We start from the raw sequence: 22,634 nt of genomic DNA, 5'->3' as shown, positions 1-22,634 counted from the left end.
TATCTTTAGATCTATAGAAGAGCTATTCAGTTTAGATTACGATGCCTTAATGTTTGTAAATTAATTATTTTCAATACAAAATAAATAAATAAAAGAAGTGCCCTACTGCCTGTAAGACCATGCCATTGCAATGACATTGCTATGGAAACCCAGTACTTCCTGTTAGCTGTCGACAGCAAAAAAAAAAAGAAAGCAACCAAACCAGTAAACTTTAACTTGCTCCAATTTGTATGGTTTTTATCAGAAACTGACTCATAGCTTTCTTATAATATATTGGATACAACTTACAAAGTTTATTTTATAAACTTACAAACTTACAAAGAAACCCAAACAAACCGAGGTGATGTTTTTTTCTTTCCAATCTAACTTGTCTTCAGAAGTCTTCTACCTTGTAAGTTGACACCAGAAAGTAGCAGGCGTGTGCAGCAGAGTGAGTTTTAACAGTGACTGCAGCCTCCACCTTGTTACAGAGTCGTGTAGCTGCAGGGAGATCAACATCTGGCTGGAAGTGATGTGTGCACGTGTGAGAGAGGAAAACTGAGATACTGAGAGGGAACTTTTATGAAGAAGGAAATCTACTGAAGAATCCTGCTGTTACTGTTTAGTAAGTATATGTTTTTGCATGATAGAGTTACTGTGTATTTTTCATTGTAATGCTATAATTGTTTCACATGTTGATGATGTAAACACACAATATAATTATGATACTGTATCTCAACCATTATTGGCTACTGATTATTTCCACAAATAGTATGTTGATAGTGTTTGAAAGTCGTTCTTCTTATAATGTAAAAATATATATATTTTTTGTTTATGACAGAGATAACACAGCAGTTTCAGATATAAATATAATTGATTTAAAATTATTCAAAAAAACATGTATTTTGGGGATTTTTTTATTTATTTTTTGGGATCCATTTGGATTTAGCAGTTATTAATTTGTGTTAAATTTAATGTCACACCTATACAATTTAAAGCACTCACAAAATAATTTATTTTTATTTCTTTTTTGTTTATGTACAGTTAATATTTTCTAGAATAAGCTGTTTAAAAAAAAAAAAAATGTGTTACGATGTAGTCAGAATGAAAAAGTGTGTGAATGTGAATTGTGATCACTTAAGCCCTTAAGCGCTCGGTGTCTCAACACAGAAATGAATCCTCATCATGTTCATGATGTCTGACCCCATGGTTGGCCTCGGTAGCAAATAAGACAAGTTGAGCCAGAATTCCCTCAATGAGCAGACTGTTCAGAGCTGATCGTTGTTTATTTCATTTACCTCACGCAAAAACAATCAAGCAAAAATATCTGTTGGTGCCAAAATTGTATTTTATTGTGTTTTACTGGAGGTTTAGTACAATAAGACTCCACTGTTCAGGGTGCAGCAGGCGACAGACCTTTCCATCCTGTGTTGATGTGAGGTTTATTTAGTCTAGAAGCAGCTGAAGGAAAACCACGGGGGTGAGAGCGCCACTATAGCTGAAACCTACACTGTTCCATCCATTCAATACCTTTTATTCATCCTATCGTTTATTAGTTTTACATTACGTCTTTTTAAGCTGTTATAGTTCTAAACTGACACCTGAGACAGCAGATCACTGACTCAAAGCTGATGGAGAAAGACACCGCTACCAGCAGTGCTGTTGGACATCTCCGGATAGTTTTTTCAAACGGTTGCCACAGAGAGTGGACACTGAACAGGCTTTGAAAACAAAAGCAGAATGCACAAGCCTTCAGGTGATTTTTACTTGTTGAAGAGATGATTCTTTCAGTGACAGATTTACCAGAGGAAACATGAGAGCCGTGCCCGTCATGTAAGGAAACTGAATTTTGTGAACTAGTTGTGAAGTTAGTTGTTTACAAGACGTGACCTTTGGTTTCACTCTGGAATGTTAGAGCTGCGCTGCTGAAGGCCACATGAAATCATCAATCATTGTGTCATCTTACATACGTACAGTACAGGTTCAGGCTGTCTTCGGCTCAGATCCGTCACACATTTTTTTCAGGTAGGCTGGTGTGTAATTTTAGCGGTTTTCCCCTTAACAGCCGGTTTGACTGTGAAGACGTTCCCTTTTACTACGAAAACACAATTAAAGGCTGTGAAGCCAGTGTCTGCAAAGTAAATGAGGTGGGATAGAAACACTGATACATGCATGGGCCTGTGTGTGTGAGTGTGTGAGTGTGTGTATGTGGTGTGTTTAGAGAAACGGACCCTCAGCTCTGCAGGAGTATAAAGGCTGCTAGTGTCTGAGAGCTCGGCCATAGCTGACCTTTGTCTCCCCTTCCCCACAGAGCCCTCCTGTAGCAGAGGTGTGAATATTGCACCTGGATGTTTTGTTAGAGACAGACGCTCTCATGCCCTGCTGGTCAACCTGTAAACCAGCCTCAAACTTGGCAGGCGGCCCCCTCCACATTATACCTCGTCTCCGTCCCATGTCTGCATGATGTGTTTACAAAAGACCCTTTTCACAGCGTCCAGTCAGAGCCGTGTGTCTACAACATCCTCACATTTATCTCACACAGGCTGAGCCCAGGTTTCACTGACATACATTACTGCATGTACGTCTTTGCCCTACTTCCTCTGTGAGCATGTGAGCGGGATCTGTCATCTGCTATTTGCTGATATAAGGCAACTTCACGACAAATTGAACTTGTAATGAAGATCTGCAACAATTAGCTACTTTAATGCAAAAGCACAGGTGGTATACAACTAAATGAGCTCAAAAAGCCAGCTGTGATGCTGCCTGTCTGGCTCCCAAACATCTGCCCTCCAGGTGTGACTATTCTACACAAGATAATGTTTTTGTTAGAGATAAGATCTTTATTAGACATGCTTGCGGCTCTAGCGATGGCAATGTCGCTCTGTCCCTCAGGCAGTCCACCACTTTGGTCAAGCCATAGACTGTATATATAGATGGACGACGCCTCACTGTACACAAGTGAAGCCAAAATGTCCTGGATACAGGAGCTGCCATCTTGAGTCTATCGAGGTCATCGTTTGGAGCCGCGGTATCGAGGTCATCCACCTGAACCAATCGTGAGCCGAGCACGGCCGTAGCTTGTTCGCGAGAGAGACTCAGCTGTCAATCAATACGTCTCACCCCCTTTTTACAGCATCAAATAACTAATTAAAACCAAACTTATCAGAAAAATGAACACTTGAACATACATCAGTGTGATATGAACTACCTAAAATGACAGAAACCATCTTTGGGAAAAATGTATTTGACATGTACTTTTTAGTTTGGCTCATGTCCCATCCGCTAACATGGAGGGGGCGGGCTTTATGACCTATACTGCAGCCAGCCACCAGGGGGCGATCCAGTTGTTTTGGCTTCACTTTTGGGGAGCTGTCATGTTGTCCATCTCTATATACAGTCTTTGGTCCAGTCCAAAATATCTCAACAACTTTTGGATAGATTGACATTCACGGTCCCTGTACAATGAATCCTAATGACTTTGGTGATCCCCGACCTTTCCGATATTTGTGGTTTTGAGTGAAATGTCTCAACAACTATTGGATGGCTTGTCATGAAATTTTAATACAAACATCCTTGTTCCCTTCAGGAAGAATTGTAATCCCTTTGGTGATTTCTTGTCCAATTGTCCAATCTTTGATTTATGACCAAATATCTGCAAAAACTGATTACATTCCCATCAGCCTCAGGTTGCCCACTGCTAAGTAATTATCACAATGAAAGATAAAGTTATCATTACAGCAACTAACAATAGTTGCTGTAATGATAACTTTCCAGAGAGTCTCATCGTATTATAAATCTCTGTGCATCCTCTGTGTTTTTGGCATCTGTGAAGCCTTAATATTCACAGATCTGTTGCTCAAACTTGACTTCCCAGATCGTATTTCATGTCTCACCAGTACCTTAACCAACACGGGCCCACCATCGCAGCCGCTTGCCTTGTTAGTCTTAGTCTTGTTACTTTACAATGAAACCTTAAAGTCAGTCATGTAGCACAAAGCGGGCCTCTGTCTCTACTGTATATTACTCAGCAGACACAGTGACCCACTGCATGTGTTGTTGTCTTAATTCCAGCTGATTAGCAGCGAGTATTACTGGCATGTCTCTGCATGGGGCTGAGCTTTATGATGGAAGCTGCTCTGGGAACAGGACAAATGAGCCATATAGCGGCACCAGGAGACTGGCTCAGGGCTGTAGCTATACATCTTATTAAACCTGCAGTCAGTCAGTCAGTTTAATCCCTTTGATTAATGACTGTGTGTACTGTGTGGCTGCCAGTGCACAAAATTTGTTTCAACATGCATTGTTGCTTTTGTACATGTGCGAGACTGCTTTGTGTTTTTCCACTGCAAATAACCCGAGATTATTACTCTCTAAAACCATTATGTTTTAATGATTTATTGCTTTCTTAAAGGATAGCAGCACATCTTTTCAAGTCAAAACTCACCTTTTGTTTTATTATCTTCTGTCAAACATGTCTGAAAGAGAAAGAGGGAATTTTGCACTAAATGACTTTGGAAAATACCCACTTGATTTGGACTGAATCCTCATGTTTCTGCATGAAAAGAGGACTGTGCATATTGTCCTCCATCTCTTACTTTTGAGGAAGGAATCTCTTTACAGACAGGAAAATGATTACAGCAACTTATGACTTTTTCAGATATTTATGTATATGTATGTGAAGGATGTTTTATTATATAAACTAACCTATTAATAAGACGACTGCTATTCTGTCTTTCAGAGGTTGTAGCAGGCTCAGTCTTAAAGCTAGAGTGAAGATACTGGTATCATTTGAAACTAGAAAACATAAGGAATCCATGTCATGATACCAACCATGTCATGTTAGCTTGTCGGCAAGAATCCTAAATAACGTTCTTAATTTTGGCAAAGAAAAACTGGCATGGTCATTTTCAAAAGGGTCCCTTCCCTTGACCTCTGACCTCAAGGTATGTGAATGAAAACTCTGAGATGAACAGAGTGAAAACTGTCTTATTTTGTGCACTGCAATATGCAGTTGAAAAAAAGGTGATAAATTGCAATATATCACAATACTCAGCATATCGCAAAATGTTTAAAATCGCAATAAGATCATATCGTGACTTTAGTTTTGTGATAATATCGTAGTGTGGGGCCTCTGGTGATTCCCACTCCTGCTCATTAGCTCATGACATGTTTACAGTATCAGAATATTTACATAATATCACAAAAAGCCCAATGCAATTAGGATTTAATGCACTTGCTCCCACTTCTATTAGCTACTACTATTGATGGAGAGCACCCCATGGTTTACACACCAATAACACTTGTTTCCCTTGTTATTTCTAATGTGATACAGTAAGGTGTAGTGAAAGACAAACACCGTCCCAGTCATGGCAGTAGTTTAACCTTAGCCTTGGTAAGTACACCAGAGAGACTTATACACAGTTAAGAAACTCAGTTAAATGATGAATGAACAGTATGGGTAGCAGAGTACAGTTCAGTCAAGCTCAATTCTTGATTTGTAGCTAAATCGAAAACCTCCGAAAACATCAGTAAATTAAACTGTGAATAAAACCGTACTCAGTTTAAGCAAAATGTCAGAATAAAAACATGACAAGAGCATAAAAACATCTATTATTTGGTCCACCAGGGTCCGTCAGAGGCCGATCGGAGCTGAAGCATGGACAGTGAAGTGGAGGAGATGAACACCAGCCTTGACGGTCCTCTGAGCCCGAGGCACCTGACCGGGTTGGGGATGAACTGTCTTCTTGGCCAGAAGTACAGACACTCTGGACCCGGCCTCGCCAGTCCTCAGGATTACAACCAGTGGCTGCCGTATCGCCACGACGCCAGCCTGCTGCCCATGAAAGAAGACCTGGCCTTCTGGCTCAACACCACCATGGGTGAGACAGTTTTCCTCCATTGATCCTCATGCATGTTACTGTCTGGACGTCAGTTACAGATACTACAGATGAAGAACTCTTGACGGTTTGGAACTGCAGTCGCATTAAACACGGAGACACATTAATCTACTTATTATCCCCAAATCCTTGAAATACCTCTCCATGAGAGGAACTGAGTCTGTGACTGCAGGGATGTTTCTTCCCTCTTTACTGTATTGTGAGTGAAAACATAAAGGCTCTGCACATGCCACAACCTGTTGGAAGGAGTCTGGAAAGTGCCAACAGGATGAATTTCTGACTGATGCTACTACAAAAAAAAAAATCAAAATAGCTTGTGGGCCTTAGAGTTACTGTATAAAGGTTCATAAACCTGATTTTGATATTGTTTGCCACCTCACAGCTTTCCAAAGACAAAACATTCCTGTGGCAAGATTTGGTATTTTGTAAATCCATAAATCAGGGGAGACAACCGGCGGCATAATTAGCACCCCCTTTGCATGTTTATCTCTTATCAATGTTATTATTTGTGTTATTATATTATTATTCTGATCTTCCCTCACCTTTAGAAGACCCTGCTTACTGACAGTTCTGTCTCTTGCAACCTTCTGATACATTTGAGCTGATAAATGTATTTCAATATTTTATGTGTTGTTTAAATTGTCCGTTGTTTTATTTTTTTATCTTGTAAAGCACTTTAAGCTGCATTTTGTGTATTAGAGGTGCTTTATAAATACTTTGTATTCATATTTTTATTATTATTATGCATTGGGATATAAAGTCTGGGGCAAATGTTGTTTAAACTACTCCTTTGGAAAGATCAGGGTATTTTTTTTTGTGAAAATTGGCAAAAAGCAAAAATGATGAGCCTTGAGTAATAACTATGATTTACTGTATGTACATAATTCAGTGTTTGTGTGTCTTTTATCAGGTGTGGAGCTCACAGCAGACAGTCTGATGGAGAGGTTGGATAACGGCGTCGTCCTCTGTCAGCTGGCACAGCTGATCCAGGACAAGATGATGCACACCAACAATGGCAAGGTGCTGCAACAACACACACACACACACTTAAACAATTTATTTATATCCGCATAGAGAAGAACAATACAACGAATACATTCACAAAATCATGGACCAGTGACACAGTTCTTCACAATAGCAAACATAGAAGGCCTATTCAGTTCTCAGGGATATAAATAGCAGCGTCTCTCTGCCATTTATGGCCAATGATAGAAGAGACAGCACCGTCCTTTTTGGGCATCCCAAGTTGTAGAAGCCCTCTAACAACCAACCTGTGGGTGTGTGCTAGGCTGCTAAATATGAAGAGAAGTAGTCTGCACAACCCAGCTCTGAGATGGTATTTTTTCACAAAAAGAGGAAACAGGTCATTTTATTCCACCAAAACAAACTAATTTTACCAACATATGAAAATAATCTGTGCTCCTTCATTTCAGAAATGGTTTATTCTGTTGTGCACTTTGTTACTGTGACATTATGAACCTGTCCAAGTCATGATGGAGATGTCATTTTAACCCCCTGGGGTCGACGCTGTTGTATAAAAGTAAAAGTATTTTAGTTACTCTTTTTAGTATATCTCCGGAACGCTGTGGTGTAGAGACTAACTTTAACTTGCAGCTGCTTCGTCACCACCATAGCTTTCCAATGAGGGATCGTATTCCTTATAGACAGTTTGTAATCAAGCTTGGAACAACAGAGTTTTTTCAGAAACTTCATAAAAGTAATAAATCCAACAATGCAAGTCTTCTGGGAGCTAACTTTTTGTAGAAAAATGGACAGAAAAACTCCAGGACACTGTAAAAAAATATATATATATATCTTTTGATGTGTGTTGGTTAGAATGATATTTTTTTCCCCCTGATTCCCAAGACTTGGGAGAACATTTTTGAAAAGCCTAAAACCTCGTTCCTTATTGTTCTCTGTGTGGTTTGAATACATTTCTGTGAGATTCAATTTTATTTTTATTTTTTCTCTTGTCTTTATGGTAATTTTAACTATTTATACATTCATGTGACATCACTGCAGCTTACATATTCTGATAGCCCGGTTTTTCCTGTGCATTACAGTTTTGAGATTCTACAGTCATTTCAACAAAAGGAGACCAAAAATAGCACCAAAAAAAATGGCTTAGACCCCAGAGGGTTAAAAAAGACCTGTTTCAGCCGAGTCGCCAAGAATCAGATGCTTGAAAACTTGCTTGGAACTTTGTTACAGAAAATATTCAAGTCTGAGGATGTCACTATATGTCAGTATCTGGTGGTGCATGTCTGTTCATGTTTAGCCTCACCGGTTATGCTTTTATAAGATCATGTTCCTGATTTGTCCTCCTTTCACACAAAAACAATATGAATCCATTTTAGAGTAATTGCAGAAAACGTGTTTCCACTGCATACTCACTTCCTGTGTGTGTGTGTGTGTGTGTTTGTGTGTGTTGAAAACAATCCCAGTCTTTAATAAGAAGAGTGATTCACTGGCGAGCTGATGCGACTTCTGGATCATTCTTCGCCCGAGACAACACAGCCAACTTCCTGTACTGGTGTCGAAAGACCGGCGTTGATGGGGCTTACCTCTTTGAGTCAGAGGATTTGGGTGAGTTAAGACCGGAGGCTGAGCCTGACATTATGGAGTTAAGGAGCCCTTTCCTTTTCCAGTAAAGGCCTCAAGTGAACCATGTCATGCAACACTTGTAGTATGTTATTAATTTAACTAAAAGCTTTAGACTTTGAGTTTCATCTCATTGAAGCTGTTTCTAGGCACCTATGTATTTGTATCTATCTACTGTATCTACTCTGATCTATTAGTTGTGTGAGAACATGGTGTCCTTTATATTTCTTTTTCAATCTTTCCATTCATCCTCCATCTCTTCAGTGCTGTTGTGTTTAGTGACAAATCTTTTTCCCACCTCTGACCCTGGATAAATGTGATAGACTCAGCATAATGTGTCTTATTTGTCAAAAGATATTACACTGAGCATCATTTGTACTATTTGGCACAAAATAAATGATGCATTCATTTCATTTGGACCAGCAATTAAATTATATTAATTCTGTGCAGTGGCTTTACTTTCTGATTAATGTATTGGTGATTTACAATGGCTTTACTTTTTAAACTCAAATAACTAAACTCACCCTGCTCACAAACTCACTAAAATAAACCAATCAGAAGCAAAAAGTAATACGGAAACTTAAGATTTCAATATAATTGTGACTGATTATACGTTTCTATGCTCACTGAACGCAACATGCAGTTAACATGCTAACATGGTTCTGTATCATTAAACTTCTCTTCTCTATGCACTGCTTACTTGGGCATGTCTACGCAGGGCGACAGATGCGTGAGAATGATAATGTGCAGGTTAATCCCCACCAACAATAAGTAGAGAGACTAAACTTAGTGTGTCAGGCTTCAGTTTTCTGCCTCAGTGACACGAGGACACAGATGATTACTCTCTCTTTCTTTTCTCTCTTTCGTCTCCTTTTCTTGCTGCAGCCATGATGATGGTGGATGTCAAATACAGGTGAATGAAAATACAATACCACTATAGTGATAGTGACATGCTATCTGCTCATTACATTCTTATTTGTTTTTTTTTGTTTGTTTCTGTCATGAACGTTGTGGACTTTAGAGATTGTGTGCCACATATCCCACTGAGCAATTTAACGTTGAAAATATGTTTAACAGATGTATATTATATGTCTATTTGTCTGTAGATGTTTAAGTTTATTCAAGGTTAATAAGTGAACGTTTAGTAGACGTTCTAGTCTTAGCCTAGGTGTTGTTTCAATCTGTGAATCTGTGTATATGACAAAAAAATTAACTGTAAATGAATGGGTGTGCAGTGCTTAGGTTAAATATTTACAGGTTTTATGCATTTTTAAAATATATAATGATGTCTTTGAAACATGGTCTAAAACCAGGCTACAGTTGAAAAGATGTCTATTGCTCAGTGGGATTGTAGTTGTACATACTTTTATGGATGCTCAACCAAATCATCTTAACAAATGAACTAACTGGGACTTTTTTTCTGGTCCAAACTGAGTGCACACGCAGAGCCCCCTCTTAAGATAGTGGATTGGAGGCGGGAGAGGCTGACTTGTTTATGAAGCTTTCATGCCCTCATGCCCTCAGCTGCACATCCACAGGAATGCACAATAGAGACAGTAGAGTACCCGCTGAAATGTGCCCCTCTCTGTTCAGACTGTTATCTTTTGACACAGACAAAAGTTTATCTCCGGAAACATCTTTCCTTTCAGATGACTGACTTTTTATTTTTATTTATATCTACCCCTCCACCCTCTTTGTTTGTACTACCTGTGTGTTGCTGTGTGAAGTCCTCCACAAGCAGCCTCGAGAGGTGTGCCTGTGCCTGATGGAGCTGGGACGGATCGCAGCCAGGTAACTGTGGGACAGCCCCTGAAAAGCAAATCACAACTGACTGTGTGTTCCAATGTTATAACGAGGTAGTATGTCCCAATTACTGCATGCAACAGTACGTACTTTGTCAGGGCAGCTGCAGTACATGTACTAAGTAACTAAAAGTATGCGATTTGGAACGCAGCACTAATCACACTGACGTCAACCTCTCGGGGTTGAAATTTCCACCACACAACAATCATGATTTCAAAAAAAGTGTCCGTCATCTGCTGACGAGAACAAAATGCCCAAAATGTTGGTTTTTTTTAAATGGCAAAAGATGGAACATGCTTAAACATTGCTGGACGTTTCAACCGTTTATCCTACCCTTAGCTTTTCTATTCAACTGGTCATCCATTACTTTAACCAACATTACCATTAATCCACTCCTTTTAGCTAACAATGTAAACATTTTATCCATTACACCTATATCAATCGTTTATTCATTTCTTTAAAGGTAGGGTTAGTTATCTTCTTCAAAACCAATTTTGCTATATTTGTTGAAATTCTCTTAACATCCCGACAGCAATCAATAAATCAAATGCTCTGACAAAAAAAAGAAAAAAATCTAGTATCTGTGGCTGTCGCAGGACTGTAATAAACCCCTCCAATCATTTAATTTGTTCCCAGTGTAATGACTGAATGGCCTACGTGCCTGCGTGCACTCTGCCCATGCACTCATTGCGCGCAACCAGAGTCTTCGGCTATGAGTACTAACAATAGCCAAATTCTCCGTTCACATTCGTAATGATAATGTTGGGGGAGTGACTTTGGACGGAGGCCTGAAGGGACGGACTGTTAGTGTTGCCGACTTTCTCTCTAGATTTAGGGACTTTTCAAGCTAGTGCTGCTACTTTTATTGGAAAAGAGTTGGTAACACTGAGCTCGGTTTTTCGTTTGGATCATTTTTTCAAAATCTAGTGTACTTGTCCTAGTTTCTAAAGATTCTCAACCCTAGCTTTAAATACCAATTTGAACTATATCCATATTTTTAACTGTCTCTAAGTTTTCACTCACTCTTGTAACTCGTGGTGTTCAGTTACAGATAACTCAATATGTGATTATATTCAAAATCAAATAGTAATGTCTGTTATTTTCAAATTAGTTGAGCTACTCCACTTTCAGCCTTTTCCTGGTTGGGAATCCTATACTGTGTGATTTAGAGTCGATGTATCCTCATGATTGCTGATATATATTTGTTAAACCTCTCTGTTAGGTTTGGAGTGGAGCCTCCGGGTCTGGTGAAGTTGGAGAGAGAGATAGAGAGGGAGGAGGCGGGTTGCTTATCTCCATCATCCCCTCTGCCCTTCTCTTTTCTTCCCCCGACATCATTGTATTCACCATCACAACCATCCCTACCCCCAGCACCCCCCTCTCCCTCTCCTCCTCCTCCCCCTCCTCCACCTGCGCCCCTCACTCCGAGCACAACCTGTCTGTCTGAACCCCTCGCTGCCTCCCTCGCCTCTGATCTTCCATCAGCCACAACAAACCCACTACCTCCATGTTTACCCCCTCCGCAGTCCCCCCTCTCAGCCTCTAACCCCTGTACAACCACCGCCTCAACACAAACACCTTTGTTCTCTTCATCCTGCACCACTAACACATCTGCTTCAGCACCCTCGCCGGGCCAAACCCTGGTATCCACTCCCAAAGTCTCCTCCACCACCACAATAAACAACCACACTCCCATCACCTCCCCACCTGCAGCTCCTCGTTCCTCCGGCAGATCCACGAGCCGGAGGAGCACAGGCATCAACAACATTTTGGATGATATTGTACGTATTTTTACTCCTAGTAAAAGTAATCTTAGTTGAGCTTGTTAAAGGCGTATGCTGCATGATTTTTCCTCTCTCTGTCTAAACGGTTCCAGGTGAGAAACATTATCGAGAATCCACCCTGCAGCTGTCCGACCAGGTTCCTGGTTGAGAAGCAACCTAAAGGCTGCTACCGTGTTGGGGAGAAAGTTCTGTACATACGGGTAAGGATGTTCACACTATACCTCTCCGTGTTTTTGTATTTTTATCAACATAACGTTATTGAACGTATCTGCAGAGTCACAAAATATTGATACTGACAAAGTATTTCATTGATTTGTTTCATTCATAGCAACTAAAGCATTAACATTTCTTGTGTTAAGGAACTTAACATTAGGGAAATATGGTGGTTTTGGGGTAAATATTTAAAAAGTTCTAAACTTGAAGCACAAGACAGAATTTGTTTACTTCATTCTTATTTATCAAAAACTGCAATCTCTCCCTAACCATAACCAAAATCCTTCCTAAACCAAACCACACAGAGGACGTTCACCATCCACCCTGACCTCCTACCTACGACTTATGTGCAGTACAAACATCGAGCACTCCCTTGAGAAAATATTGCAACTGAATTATGTTTCACATCAAAACCAAACAGTTAAAAAAAACAAATTAGTAGTATATAAACTGTAACGTCAGGTAAAACCACAAGGAACTGGACTCAAATGCATGACACAGAGCGAGGAGTGAGATCCAAAAAAGCAGTCTTTACTTGCCAGAAAGAGGAAGTGTACTGTTCATTCAAATGTAGGCTAATCAAAGCAAATATTAAACACACAACGGCAGGAAGTGAAGAATCTGATAAAGGTGACTACCAAAATAAAACAGGAAATAATAACTGGAAACAAGGAAAACAAACCTTAGAGGGGAGCTGGACATGACAATAAACATATTTTCACGCCCACCTCCTCCGTTAGATTGATGATGGCACTGCTTATATGTTGTTTTATAAGGTATTAAGGTAGTAAAATGAATAAATTAAAGCTACAGTTATGTCAAATTAATGTGAAATCTGATGACGTGTTAAATATAAATCCAATGACTCGCCCAATGAAGATGTGTCACGGATATGAGATGTGAGGTGCGAAGGCCTCTCAGGTTATTAATCAACAGCTGAGTCACCAACAAGTACGGTGTGTCAGAGCGGCTGATTAGCAATCATTTGGGACGGAGACGTCGGTGCTTTTCAGCCTCCTCGAGTCGTGCACCACCACCCGTGTGCGTCTGTACAAAGGCTCGAGGAATGGCCTTCGGGGAGGCAGGGTTGCTTGGCAACCAATGGCGAGGATAAGACTGGGCTGACAATGATTTTATTCAGTACATAGACCTTCAGCAAAGAGTTCAAACCTGAGGGAAAAACAAACACGTCTCTTTCAGGATGATTTGGCGAAGATATGACCGTGGTGCGCAGTGCAAATGGCAGCCCACTCGGGAGTCCGAATCCACTTTTGAATATAAGAGGAAGGTTTCACTTCACGGTTTACAACCGTCCATCCACTCAAACAGAAAATATAACAGCTTCAGTGTATATTTAGTGTATTAAGAAAGGCATTATCCATAAATCTATTAAAAAGAACATGCTGTAAATTTAAAAATAGTCTATTTTTAACAGGATATGATGTCACAATGTACATTAAACACACACTGAGGTGTATCACAGCTTCGGTGGCTAATTGGTCACTGGTTGAAACCCATTTAATGGTTTGTTAACTGTATTGACCCAACACTCCCTAAACTGGTAATCAATGCTGTCAGCGTCAGTTTGCTTACAACAGAGTTACAGCTACATTTCTGACTGGCTGACAGACAACATAGACATTTTTAGTGTCCATTTAGAAAATAATGCCTCCCTTCAAGTCACAGAACAGCTGTTTCTCCACAGCCGACCTGTCAATAACACGGGAGCACCTGTTTGAACAGCACATCAGAGAAAGGCAGTAAAGACGTGATAACCAACGTGTGTTATTAGTTTACGGTCAGGTTCAGCAGAATGCAAGAAAAACTTTATTCATTTCATATTTCATTATCTCAAGGAATTGTTTTTCGGCTCTGTCTCGACTCTTGACCTTTTGTGCTGACCTTCTCCATGCAATGTTTCAGCATAGCTCTGTGTCCGTTCTTCAGTTTTACGCTATAATTACTAGTTCGTAGATGCTACTTGCACTGCCCCCTTCCCTTTTTTCTCAAGCACACCTCCACTGTGTGAATAGAGCGTCACAGCCCATCGACCCTGACTCCATCCATTACCTTGAGCTGCCTACGCGTGTGCAGGAAAACACGCCATAAACCTCAATTACCATATACCACGATAACCCGTGTGCAGCTCCTAGGAGAGCGTGCCATTCAATGTGTAGAGACCTTTTTAAAGAGCAGATACTATTGATTACCAAGACAAAGTCATTAGAGAGGGGTTTAATCAGACAGCTTGTTAATGAGCGGCTGAGCATGACCGCCCCTCCTCACGTGTAAACTTTCTACCCCCCCTCTCCCACCATCTCTATTCCCCCTGGAGTCTATTCAATCACGCCGGCCCTGGAGTGCTCCGCCATTCTTTGGTGTTAAAAAAGAGGAAGGCTTTTCTTTCTTCTCTGCGCCCAATTAGGCTCTCCTTCGGCTTTGTAGCAGCGACACTGTCTGACTGTGTCAATGGAAGGAAAAGACATTCAAAAACGCCTCACAATATCATGCAGCATCAATTATTTGTTTATCATGCTGTCTATATAAGAGATAAACCTAAAAAGTAAAATGAAATGTTTTAAAGACTGGAAGCAAAATCAGGACCAAAATGAGGATGATGAAATTGTTTTTCTCGCCTTCAGTTTAGCATTTTGGCAGATTAAACCCTTCATCATCCTCCTTTCTCAAGTGTCATTGACTCCATAGAAGCTCCAGGGTCTTTGTTCTGTAGTAACCCTGACCTTTGACCTTACAGTGGAGTGAGACTGCAATTAGGCATATTGATGCTTTGAGCTAAATGCTAATGGCAGCATGCAAACATAGTCACTCACAGTGATAAAGCTAACATGTTGATGCTAAGCAAGCATAATGTTTACCATGCTCACCGTCTTAGTTTGGTGTAAACGTGCTAAATGATGCTACAAAACACAAATTACAGCTGATGCTGATGGGAATGTTATTAGTGTTGCAGGTATTTTGTCATTAGATAAACAACCCAGTCGCCAGAAAAAATGTTGGCATTGGGCGTTTCTCCAAACCAAGGGATACGCTGAATGTATACGTTTGAGATCAGCTTCGTATCACGTTTGCAAAAACGCACAATGCCACGTGGTTAACATTGTGAAATGATAGGTTTGTTTAAGCAACAAAAAGATCATGTAGAGATGAGATCACTGTAACAATGTAACTGGCGTAAATACATAAAAACCACCCTCTGCGTACTTTCTTACATAACGTTACACAAGAAGCGTAAAAACGTCACATAATAAGTGCAAAGTAAACGTTTGACACAAGTTTGACCCATCCTTGGTGTCACTTTAGGTTTAGGCAGCAAAACCACTGTAGTTAGGTTTAGGAAAGAACTACATGGTTGGGCTTAAAAGTACTACGTTTGTAAAGTGAAAATGAAACTGAACGTTGTGAACACAAGACACAAATGAACAGCTGATTGTAACGTGAAAGTGAAACTCAACGTACGGGACACAAACAGTGGTCTCCTGGATGAAAGCCTTGTGTTTGTTGGACTCATCCACCTCCCCTCCCGCCCACCCGGTGTGTGTGTTTTCGCTCTTTAAACTACGTCACTTCATTCCCGGTGCATTTTCCGTGAGCATTTACTGTTGCCGCGGATTACCGCATTGTAGTGAATGGAACGCCCGGTGCGTTTTATGTCAGCACTAGGGGGTGCCATGTGCGCCGGTATGGAATGCCGATGGCCGTGAAAAAGCCTCGGTATTTGACAGAGGTAAACAGGTAGGTAGCTTGTGATTGGACGGGGTTATTACAGTCCTACGACAGATTTTTTTTCTCTGAACATTTGATTTATTGATTGTTGGGATGCAATGAGAATTTCAACAAATGTAACGAAAAACGTCTTTTAAGAAAATTACTCTTAAACTCTAGCTTTAACAGGAAAGAAAATGTCAAAAGTCTTTAATAATGAATCACTATAACTTTCAGCAGCCCACACATGCAGTATATATAAAGTACACTTTATTTAATCAGATAGTCTCATTGGGATCAAGGCAGACCTGAGTACAGCAGGAGGAAAAGAAAGACACACATGTGCCTGCATCAGCTCATACAGTTTGTCTCTTTACTGTACATTTTAAAAAAGGACTGACTGTTCTCAAAAGCAGTGGATGTGGCTGAAGCCTGCCTCCTACTGGCGGCTGTTTAAATGACTCATCCTCCTCCTCCTCTCTGAGTACACTCATGCATCTTTCAGCAGAAAAGGAGAGAGAGGGAATCAATGGAGCTGCCAGGGAGGACACAGGGGAATCCAGACGCTAGTTTATGGGCTGCAGACGTAGCACACTTTGTACGGAGACCTGGTGGGGGGAGGGGGGAGTTGTAGAGACAGAAATAAAGGAGTCTGCCTGACAAAGAGGGCTTGTGTTGAATATTACAGTGCAGAAAGAGGCTGGCTCTGGTTTTCACTAAATGATCATTAGATTATGTCCCTGCTTTACAACAGTTCTGATAGTTGAATTTAGCTGTAGAAATATGCAAATCGTATATCAACAGATGGTTAATATTTAATCAGGTAACAGAGACGTGAGAACAGGAAACAGTCAAACAACCACACAACCAGCATGTAAAGCCAGATAATCAACAATTGTTTTGAATATGTTTTTATGTCCATATTCATTTGAATCACTCATTGCATGTAATGTCTTTTTGTTAAGATGTATTTATTGGATGAAAGGTGCTATACAAATGAAGTTTATTATTATTAAAGTTTACAATCAAATGACACAGAGGATTATTAAAAACAATGATATGAGTAATAAAAAAGAAAATCATCAGATAAAAGCTTTAAAATCTCTTCATTATATAAAAGGTCAGAGTAAAATTTGCAGGATGAGTGAATCTTTTGAGGATGAAGACCAGTCAGAAATACATTCGCTCTACTTCGTCTGACAGGAAAGTGGTTTATTCAGGATGTCAGACTTGACCCCTGTCAACCTCAACATTTTAATCTGCAGGATGACAGCTGAGACAGACCATGTCTGGGGTTTCCTCTATCGCTGCCTGTGTCGTGTGTCCGTGCTTGTACCATTGATTTTTTTTTTTATCATCCCATACACGTGACTCACACCTCCCCACGTAAGAAGAGTAGATCTGCTTGTATTATCACATTCTTAATGGCTCCATAATGAAGGGTTTATTGGCGATAAGGCCAGAGGGGGTGGGGTGGGCTGGTGCTGACAGGACAACGGATGGCTTTGCAAGGCCTCCTGGGAATGTTAATGTCTACTGGGAGTTGAGGGTCTGAGCTGAACTCATCTCAATTCCTCCTTTCATTTTTTTTTTCTTTTCCAGGCTTTATATTGTGGCTGTAGTTGCCATGGCAGCGGTCGGTTTTCAGCTGTAAGGACGGCTGTCTTTGAAGGATGTGTTGATTCACATAACTGACCTCTCTACAGATAGACTGGCTGTACAGTCGTCATTTTTTATTCAAAATACTCCATTAGGTGGTTTGCGTTGCAGATCCGTGTGGGTGTTTCATTGTGCGTCACTGCACGTGTGTGTTTGTGTGCATGTTCGTATGTGGATTAGTCCCGCGTGTGTGCTCAGCTGGTGCCACGAGGTGTTGTTTCATTTGGTTTAATGAGATTTTGACAAAGCTATTTGAGGCGAGAGATCATTTGCCTTTCATAGACAGAGCTACACAAGCTTGTGAATATTACAGTGGTGTGTGTGTGTGTGTGTGTGTGTGTGTGTGTGTGTGGCGAGGAGGGGGGGGGCTGATTTTCATATAATTGAGAATTTCCCTCATAAACACATCCTGGATGGAAATATATGCACACTGTTTTCCCTCCTTGACTGAGCGGTCTTGTGTCACCTTTGCAGATGCTGAATGAGCGTCATGTGATGGTGCGTGTAGGTGGAGGCTGGGAGACCTTCATCAGTTACTTGCAGAAACACGACCCCTGCAGAGGAGGAGGAGGGCTGGCCGGCAGATCTGAGTTCAGGGTGTGCAGGAACAAAGCGAAGCCGCCCAGTTTGAACATCTCACCTGACAGCTACATGGTGGTCGGTGCCCATTACTGCGGAAAGAAGTAGGCTCTCAAAATGCCTCTGAACATTTCACCCATTTGTGCCTTCAACTGAAATGTTTTATTTCCTTTGGTGGAAGTGTTCTCTGGGTTTCACTAAAGCACAACTGTGAGGAAATTTTTAAAAATCGGTCAAACCGTTTTTCTAAACATACTATATCTAGTATTTGAGCACATGGGACTACTGTTTTTGGGTTGTGCCTAGAAGGGAGCCTGCAAATTGCAAAATCTGATCTGAGATCTGCAAAAACCTACAAAAACTCTCGCGAGACTCGCTGCCCGACAACCTATCCTAACCTTAACTGTTCGAGATCAATGCCTAACCTTAACCATCTCATGAGAGTTTCCCCAGTTTGCTCTTTCCCTTCAAGCTACCTCCCTGTTTTTTCAATAGACTCCATTATATTTTAGGAAAAAAACAGTAGTCCCATGTGCCCAAATACCAGATATACTATGATAAGAAAATGGCTGTAGCTCAGACACTACAAGTATCACAATCAAGTATTTGGTATCTATGAACTCATAACAAGTTGAATATCACATATATGTACACAAATGCAGTATAAAAAAAATAATTTATATGGAAAACATTTAATAAACACAATGTTAGTTTGTGTTTTTCCTCATTTTTCAAAAATCCTGACTTTGACTATTGATAAAAGTGTGATTTTTTATATAATCTAAAAAAATCGAAGTTGTACTGTTAGATACTTGCCAAAAGTATGTCCATACCAAGGTTCAAGATTTTTGACCAATCAGAACAAATGTTGTGACATCATACTGAATATAGTTTTTGGGCACAAATGGGTATTTAGACCAAACTGTACAATGTCAATGATTTAACATATAGTTTGTTTTTACTTCAAGTTAAAAAAGAAATCCAACTTAATCTAATTAAAAGTTGTAGACATGACTGTTATCCTTATCCAAACTACTGTAACAACTTGGCAGCGGAGCTTCATGACTGTATGTACGCATCGATTAGTCATTATTTAGCAGAAAATAAATGGGCAGCGATTTCAATAATCAATTAATTGTCACTTTTCAAGAAAAATTCCAGACATTCGCTGGCTCCAGCTTCTTTAACGTGAGGATTTGCTCTTCTTTGGGGGGCATCTATGATTATGAATTGAATATCTTTGGGTTTTGGACTAATTGTTGAATAAAACAAGCAATCTGAATACGTCACTTTGGGCTGTGAGACATTATAACAAGGATTTTTCACTATTTTCTGACATTTTTACAGACTAAATATGTAATAAATAATAAGACAATAATTGGCATATTTATCAATAATGAAAATAATAGTTAGTTGCAGCACTTTGTTATGTACTGTATATCATAACTTTCATATAACCATCATCAAATATTCTTCCAAGGATGGTTTAGTGTTGTACTGTATGCAATAACGTCATTATGAGTTACAGCTATGTGTTTATGTATCATGATATGGTAGTTTGAATTTGTATGTCTGAGCTCTTGTAGTTTGTCCCAGCAGCAGTTTGAGTAGTAGTTGTAGCATAATGTTTTTAAATGTATTTTTCTGTATTTTGCTGGATAAAACCTGTGTTGGTTTCTGTTAAAAAACAAACTTGTTTCAAAAAAGTATCTTTGTTTTAAAGATATAACATATTGTACATGCTAAATTACAGCTTGTTTTAACAGTATGTATCATCATTTGTCATTTATTTAATATTCTGTAAAATGCAACGGTTTCAAAAAACACTGGTATATTTCTCATTTACTTTGACATTATGGGCCTGTAGCAGAGATCGTATCAGCTCAGCCTTAAAGAGGCAAAGACACAAAACATGCAGTCCTCCCTCTAGATGGCACCACGTCCTCAGTGACAAAAGGCCAAGACTCGACTCCACGCTTATCTGGAGGAGGCTGCTGTCCACACTGCTGGACGTTCATCTCTTAGTTGGACTGGAAATCTGTTTTCAGTTCCATAAACTACCTCATGCCCACAGATAGTACAAAACACAAATAATGCCTCATCAGCAAGATTTGGAGAGTGACATTTAAAATGTGCTTTTTAAAAAAGAAGGAACATTAGTGGGGAAAATTCACAACGTTGGAGAGCAAAATTGCAGAACAAGAACATAGAAAGTCACAACACTTTAGTAATTACATGTTTTATTTCAGTAAAATAAATTAATTAAAAATGGACACAAGTTTTAATATATTGAAAGAAACTAACTGTAATGAGATCATGCAAGACTGTAATGTCTTTTTAGTCCCCACGTAACGTCTGCAGTGGGTTGAACCAGTATAAATGACTTGTAGAAAATAATAGCTGTGCTACTGAAACAAGTGCCGCTCTAAACGGCGGCATTTTCACAGGGCATCTCTCGTTGCACAGAGTACATGTCTAAGTTCCTCATGAAACACAGGAAGTTGCCACTTGAGAGGGATTTTACAACAATTTCATTGTTACACTGTGTTGACCTCATTCGTTCTCTAAAGCACATAATTCATAATGTTTTGTCAATCTTGCTACTGTGTGCTGCTGTTTCTTCTGTATTGAGACTCAATCCAATCTTATAGTTTTAAAGTACAGACATTGTTATGTTGTTGTGCTTGAATTTTACTATTTGAGATACTGGGGGCGTAAATATGTGCTTTAACATTTTTGCTTGTAATACTTTTTTGACAAAGTCCTGCACATGTGCAGTGGTGGCTCATCAGTACTGGAAAAAAGTCAGATTTCCCAACTATAATACACAAAAAAAGAGTTGTGTGCAATTGTGCTTCAGTCCTAACAACACATTATACTTGCACCATGTACTTATACATTACAGTTTACTGCTTACAGTAATACTTATATTACTGCGCATCAGTTTGGGTGTAAACTTAAAACTTTATAAAACCAAAACACCAAACAGCGTTGCATTCTGTGAGTCTCAGGACATCAGAAATTACACTGACTCTGTTGTTAGTGTAATGACCATAGATATCAATATTTTATATTTATGGTATGTCCTTGTTTCTGGCGTAAATATTTTCACAATAAGAGCCTGGAACGACTGACCCTAAACACACAACATGGTATAAACCCAAACTCTTTGTAAAAGACACAACAGGGTGCTTATTACATGCCTCTGATCATCTTTTGCTCCCATATGTGACCTTGCAAACATATAATGTACTGTATATCTCCGCCTGCTCAGACTTCAGGTTCACAGACTGTTATGAGACCCAGCAAAGTGCAAAGATTCAACAAGACACTGAAAATACAGTTTTCAATCATGCCTCAGTTAATTCCTTTGACTTCTGAAAAGTGGTAGCCTCGCGAGGAGGTTAATGGTGATGGTGAGAGGACTGAACATCACACACAGTGTTGTCAACACACATTATAACACCTTGTTTTTTTTTTCTCTAAGAAAGTTAATTGACATAGCTGATAGAATATCTCATGACTCGTCTCCAGCAATTTATAAAAACGTCGTCACACATGGCTGTAATATTCTTGTTTCATGAACTTGTAGTGAGCTTGAAAATTTCAAAATAAAAGAGTTCTGATGACCGTGGAGGGGGAATCATATTAGCGTAACAGAAAACTGGCTGCTGTGAGTTATTATCATCCACCACAAGTGTTACCAAGTGAATCGTTTCTACCTTTTCCTTCCTACCTGCTACTCTCTGTTTTCAAAACCTTTCACATGGCCCCATCCCATATTACATACTATGATGGGTATGGTGGGTGTATTTTACTGATTGACACACAATTCAACTGTTCATTTCAAATTTCACTTCCAATTTTAAATAAAAAATATTTTCCCAAGAATTTATTACTTTATTTTCACTCGTTATTTTGTGGTTTTCTAAATGTTGTCCATTAACACAACACTTAAAAATCAAGACCTTTTAGTATGTATATTTGTGATTTTAAGTGTACTTTATTTTGTCATTTTCAGAGCTGCAACGATTAATCAATTAGTTGTCAACTATTAAATTAATCACCAACTATTTTGTTAATCGATTAATCGGTTTGAGTAATTTTTTAAGAAAAGAAAGTCAAAATTCTCTGATTCCAGTTTCTTAAATGTGAATATTTTCCTGTTTCTTTACTCCTCTATGACAGTAGACTGAATTTCTTTGAGTTGTGGACAAAACAAGACATTTGAGGACGTCATCTTGGACTTTTTCACCATTTTCTGACTTTTTATAGACCAAACAACTAATTGAATAATCGAGAAAATAATCAACGGATTAATCGACAATGAAAATAGTCGTTAGTTGCAGCGCTAGTAATTTTCCATGTGTGATTGTACCCCAATTAAAACACAAAA

General features: G+C 39.5%; 1 protein-coding gene across 1 annotated transcript; it reads left to right on the top strand.

The window, feature by feature from the left end:
• The first annotated feature begins 475 nt into the window (after nt 1–475).
• gas2b (growth arrest-specific 2b) lies at nt 476–18,935 on the top strand. Its single transcript, XM_037760259.1, has 8 exons — nt 476–604; nt 5,606–5,858; nt 6,787–6,896; nt 8,321–8,462; nt 10,205–10,268; nt 11,503–12,061; nt 12,157–12,264; nt 18,134–18,935. Exons 2-8 carry the CDS (start codon nt 5,636–5,638, stop codon nt 18,344–18,346), a joined length of 1,419 nt encoding a protein of 472 aa, XP_037616187.1. The 5' UTR covers nt 476–604; nt 5,606–5,635; the 3' UTR covers nt 18,347–18,935.
• The last annotated feature ends 3,699 nt before the right edge of the window (nt 18,936–22,634 follow it).

Source organism: Sebastes umbrosus, chromosome 2 (assembly GCF_015220745.1).
Source record: "Sebastes umbrosus isolate fSebUmb1 chromosome 2, fSebUmb1.pri, whole genome shotgun sequence".
NCBI lineage: Eukaryota > Metazoa > Chordata > Actinopteri > Perciformes > Sebastidae > Sebastes > Sebastes umbrosus.
The sequence above is the reverse complement of the archived record's forward strand: the minus strand, read 5'-3'. Positions and strand labels throughout refer to the sequence as shown.

Excerpts from the sequence above, each read along its gene's own strand:
- gas2b (XM_037760259.1), top strand. The coding sequence starts at position 5,636 with ATGGACAGTGAAGTGGAGGAGATGAACACCAGCCTTGACGGTCCTCTG. Across the intron at positions 8,463-10,204 it reads CTTTGAGTCAGAGGATTTGG|TCCTCCACAAGCAGCCTCGA; the intron begins GTGAGTTAAGAC and ends TGCTGTGTGAAG. Across the intron at positions 12,265-18,133 it reads AGAAAGTTCTGTACATACGG|ATGCTGAATGAGCGTCATGT; the intron begins GTAAGGATGTTC and ends TCACCTTTGCAG.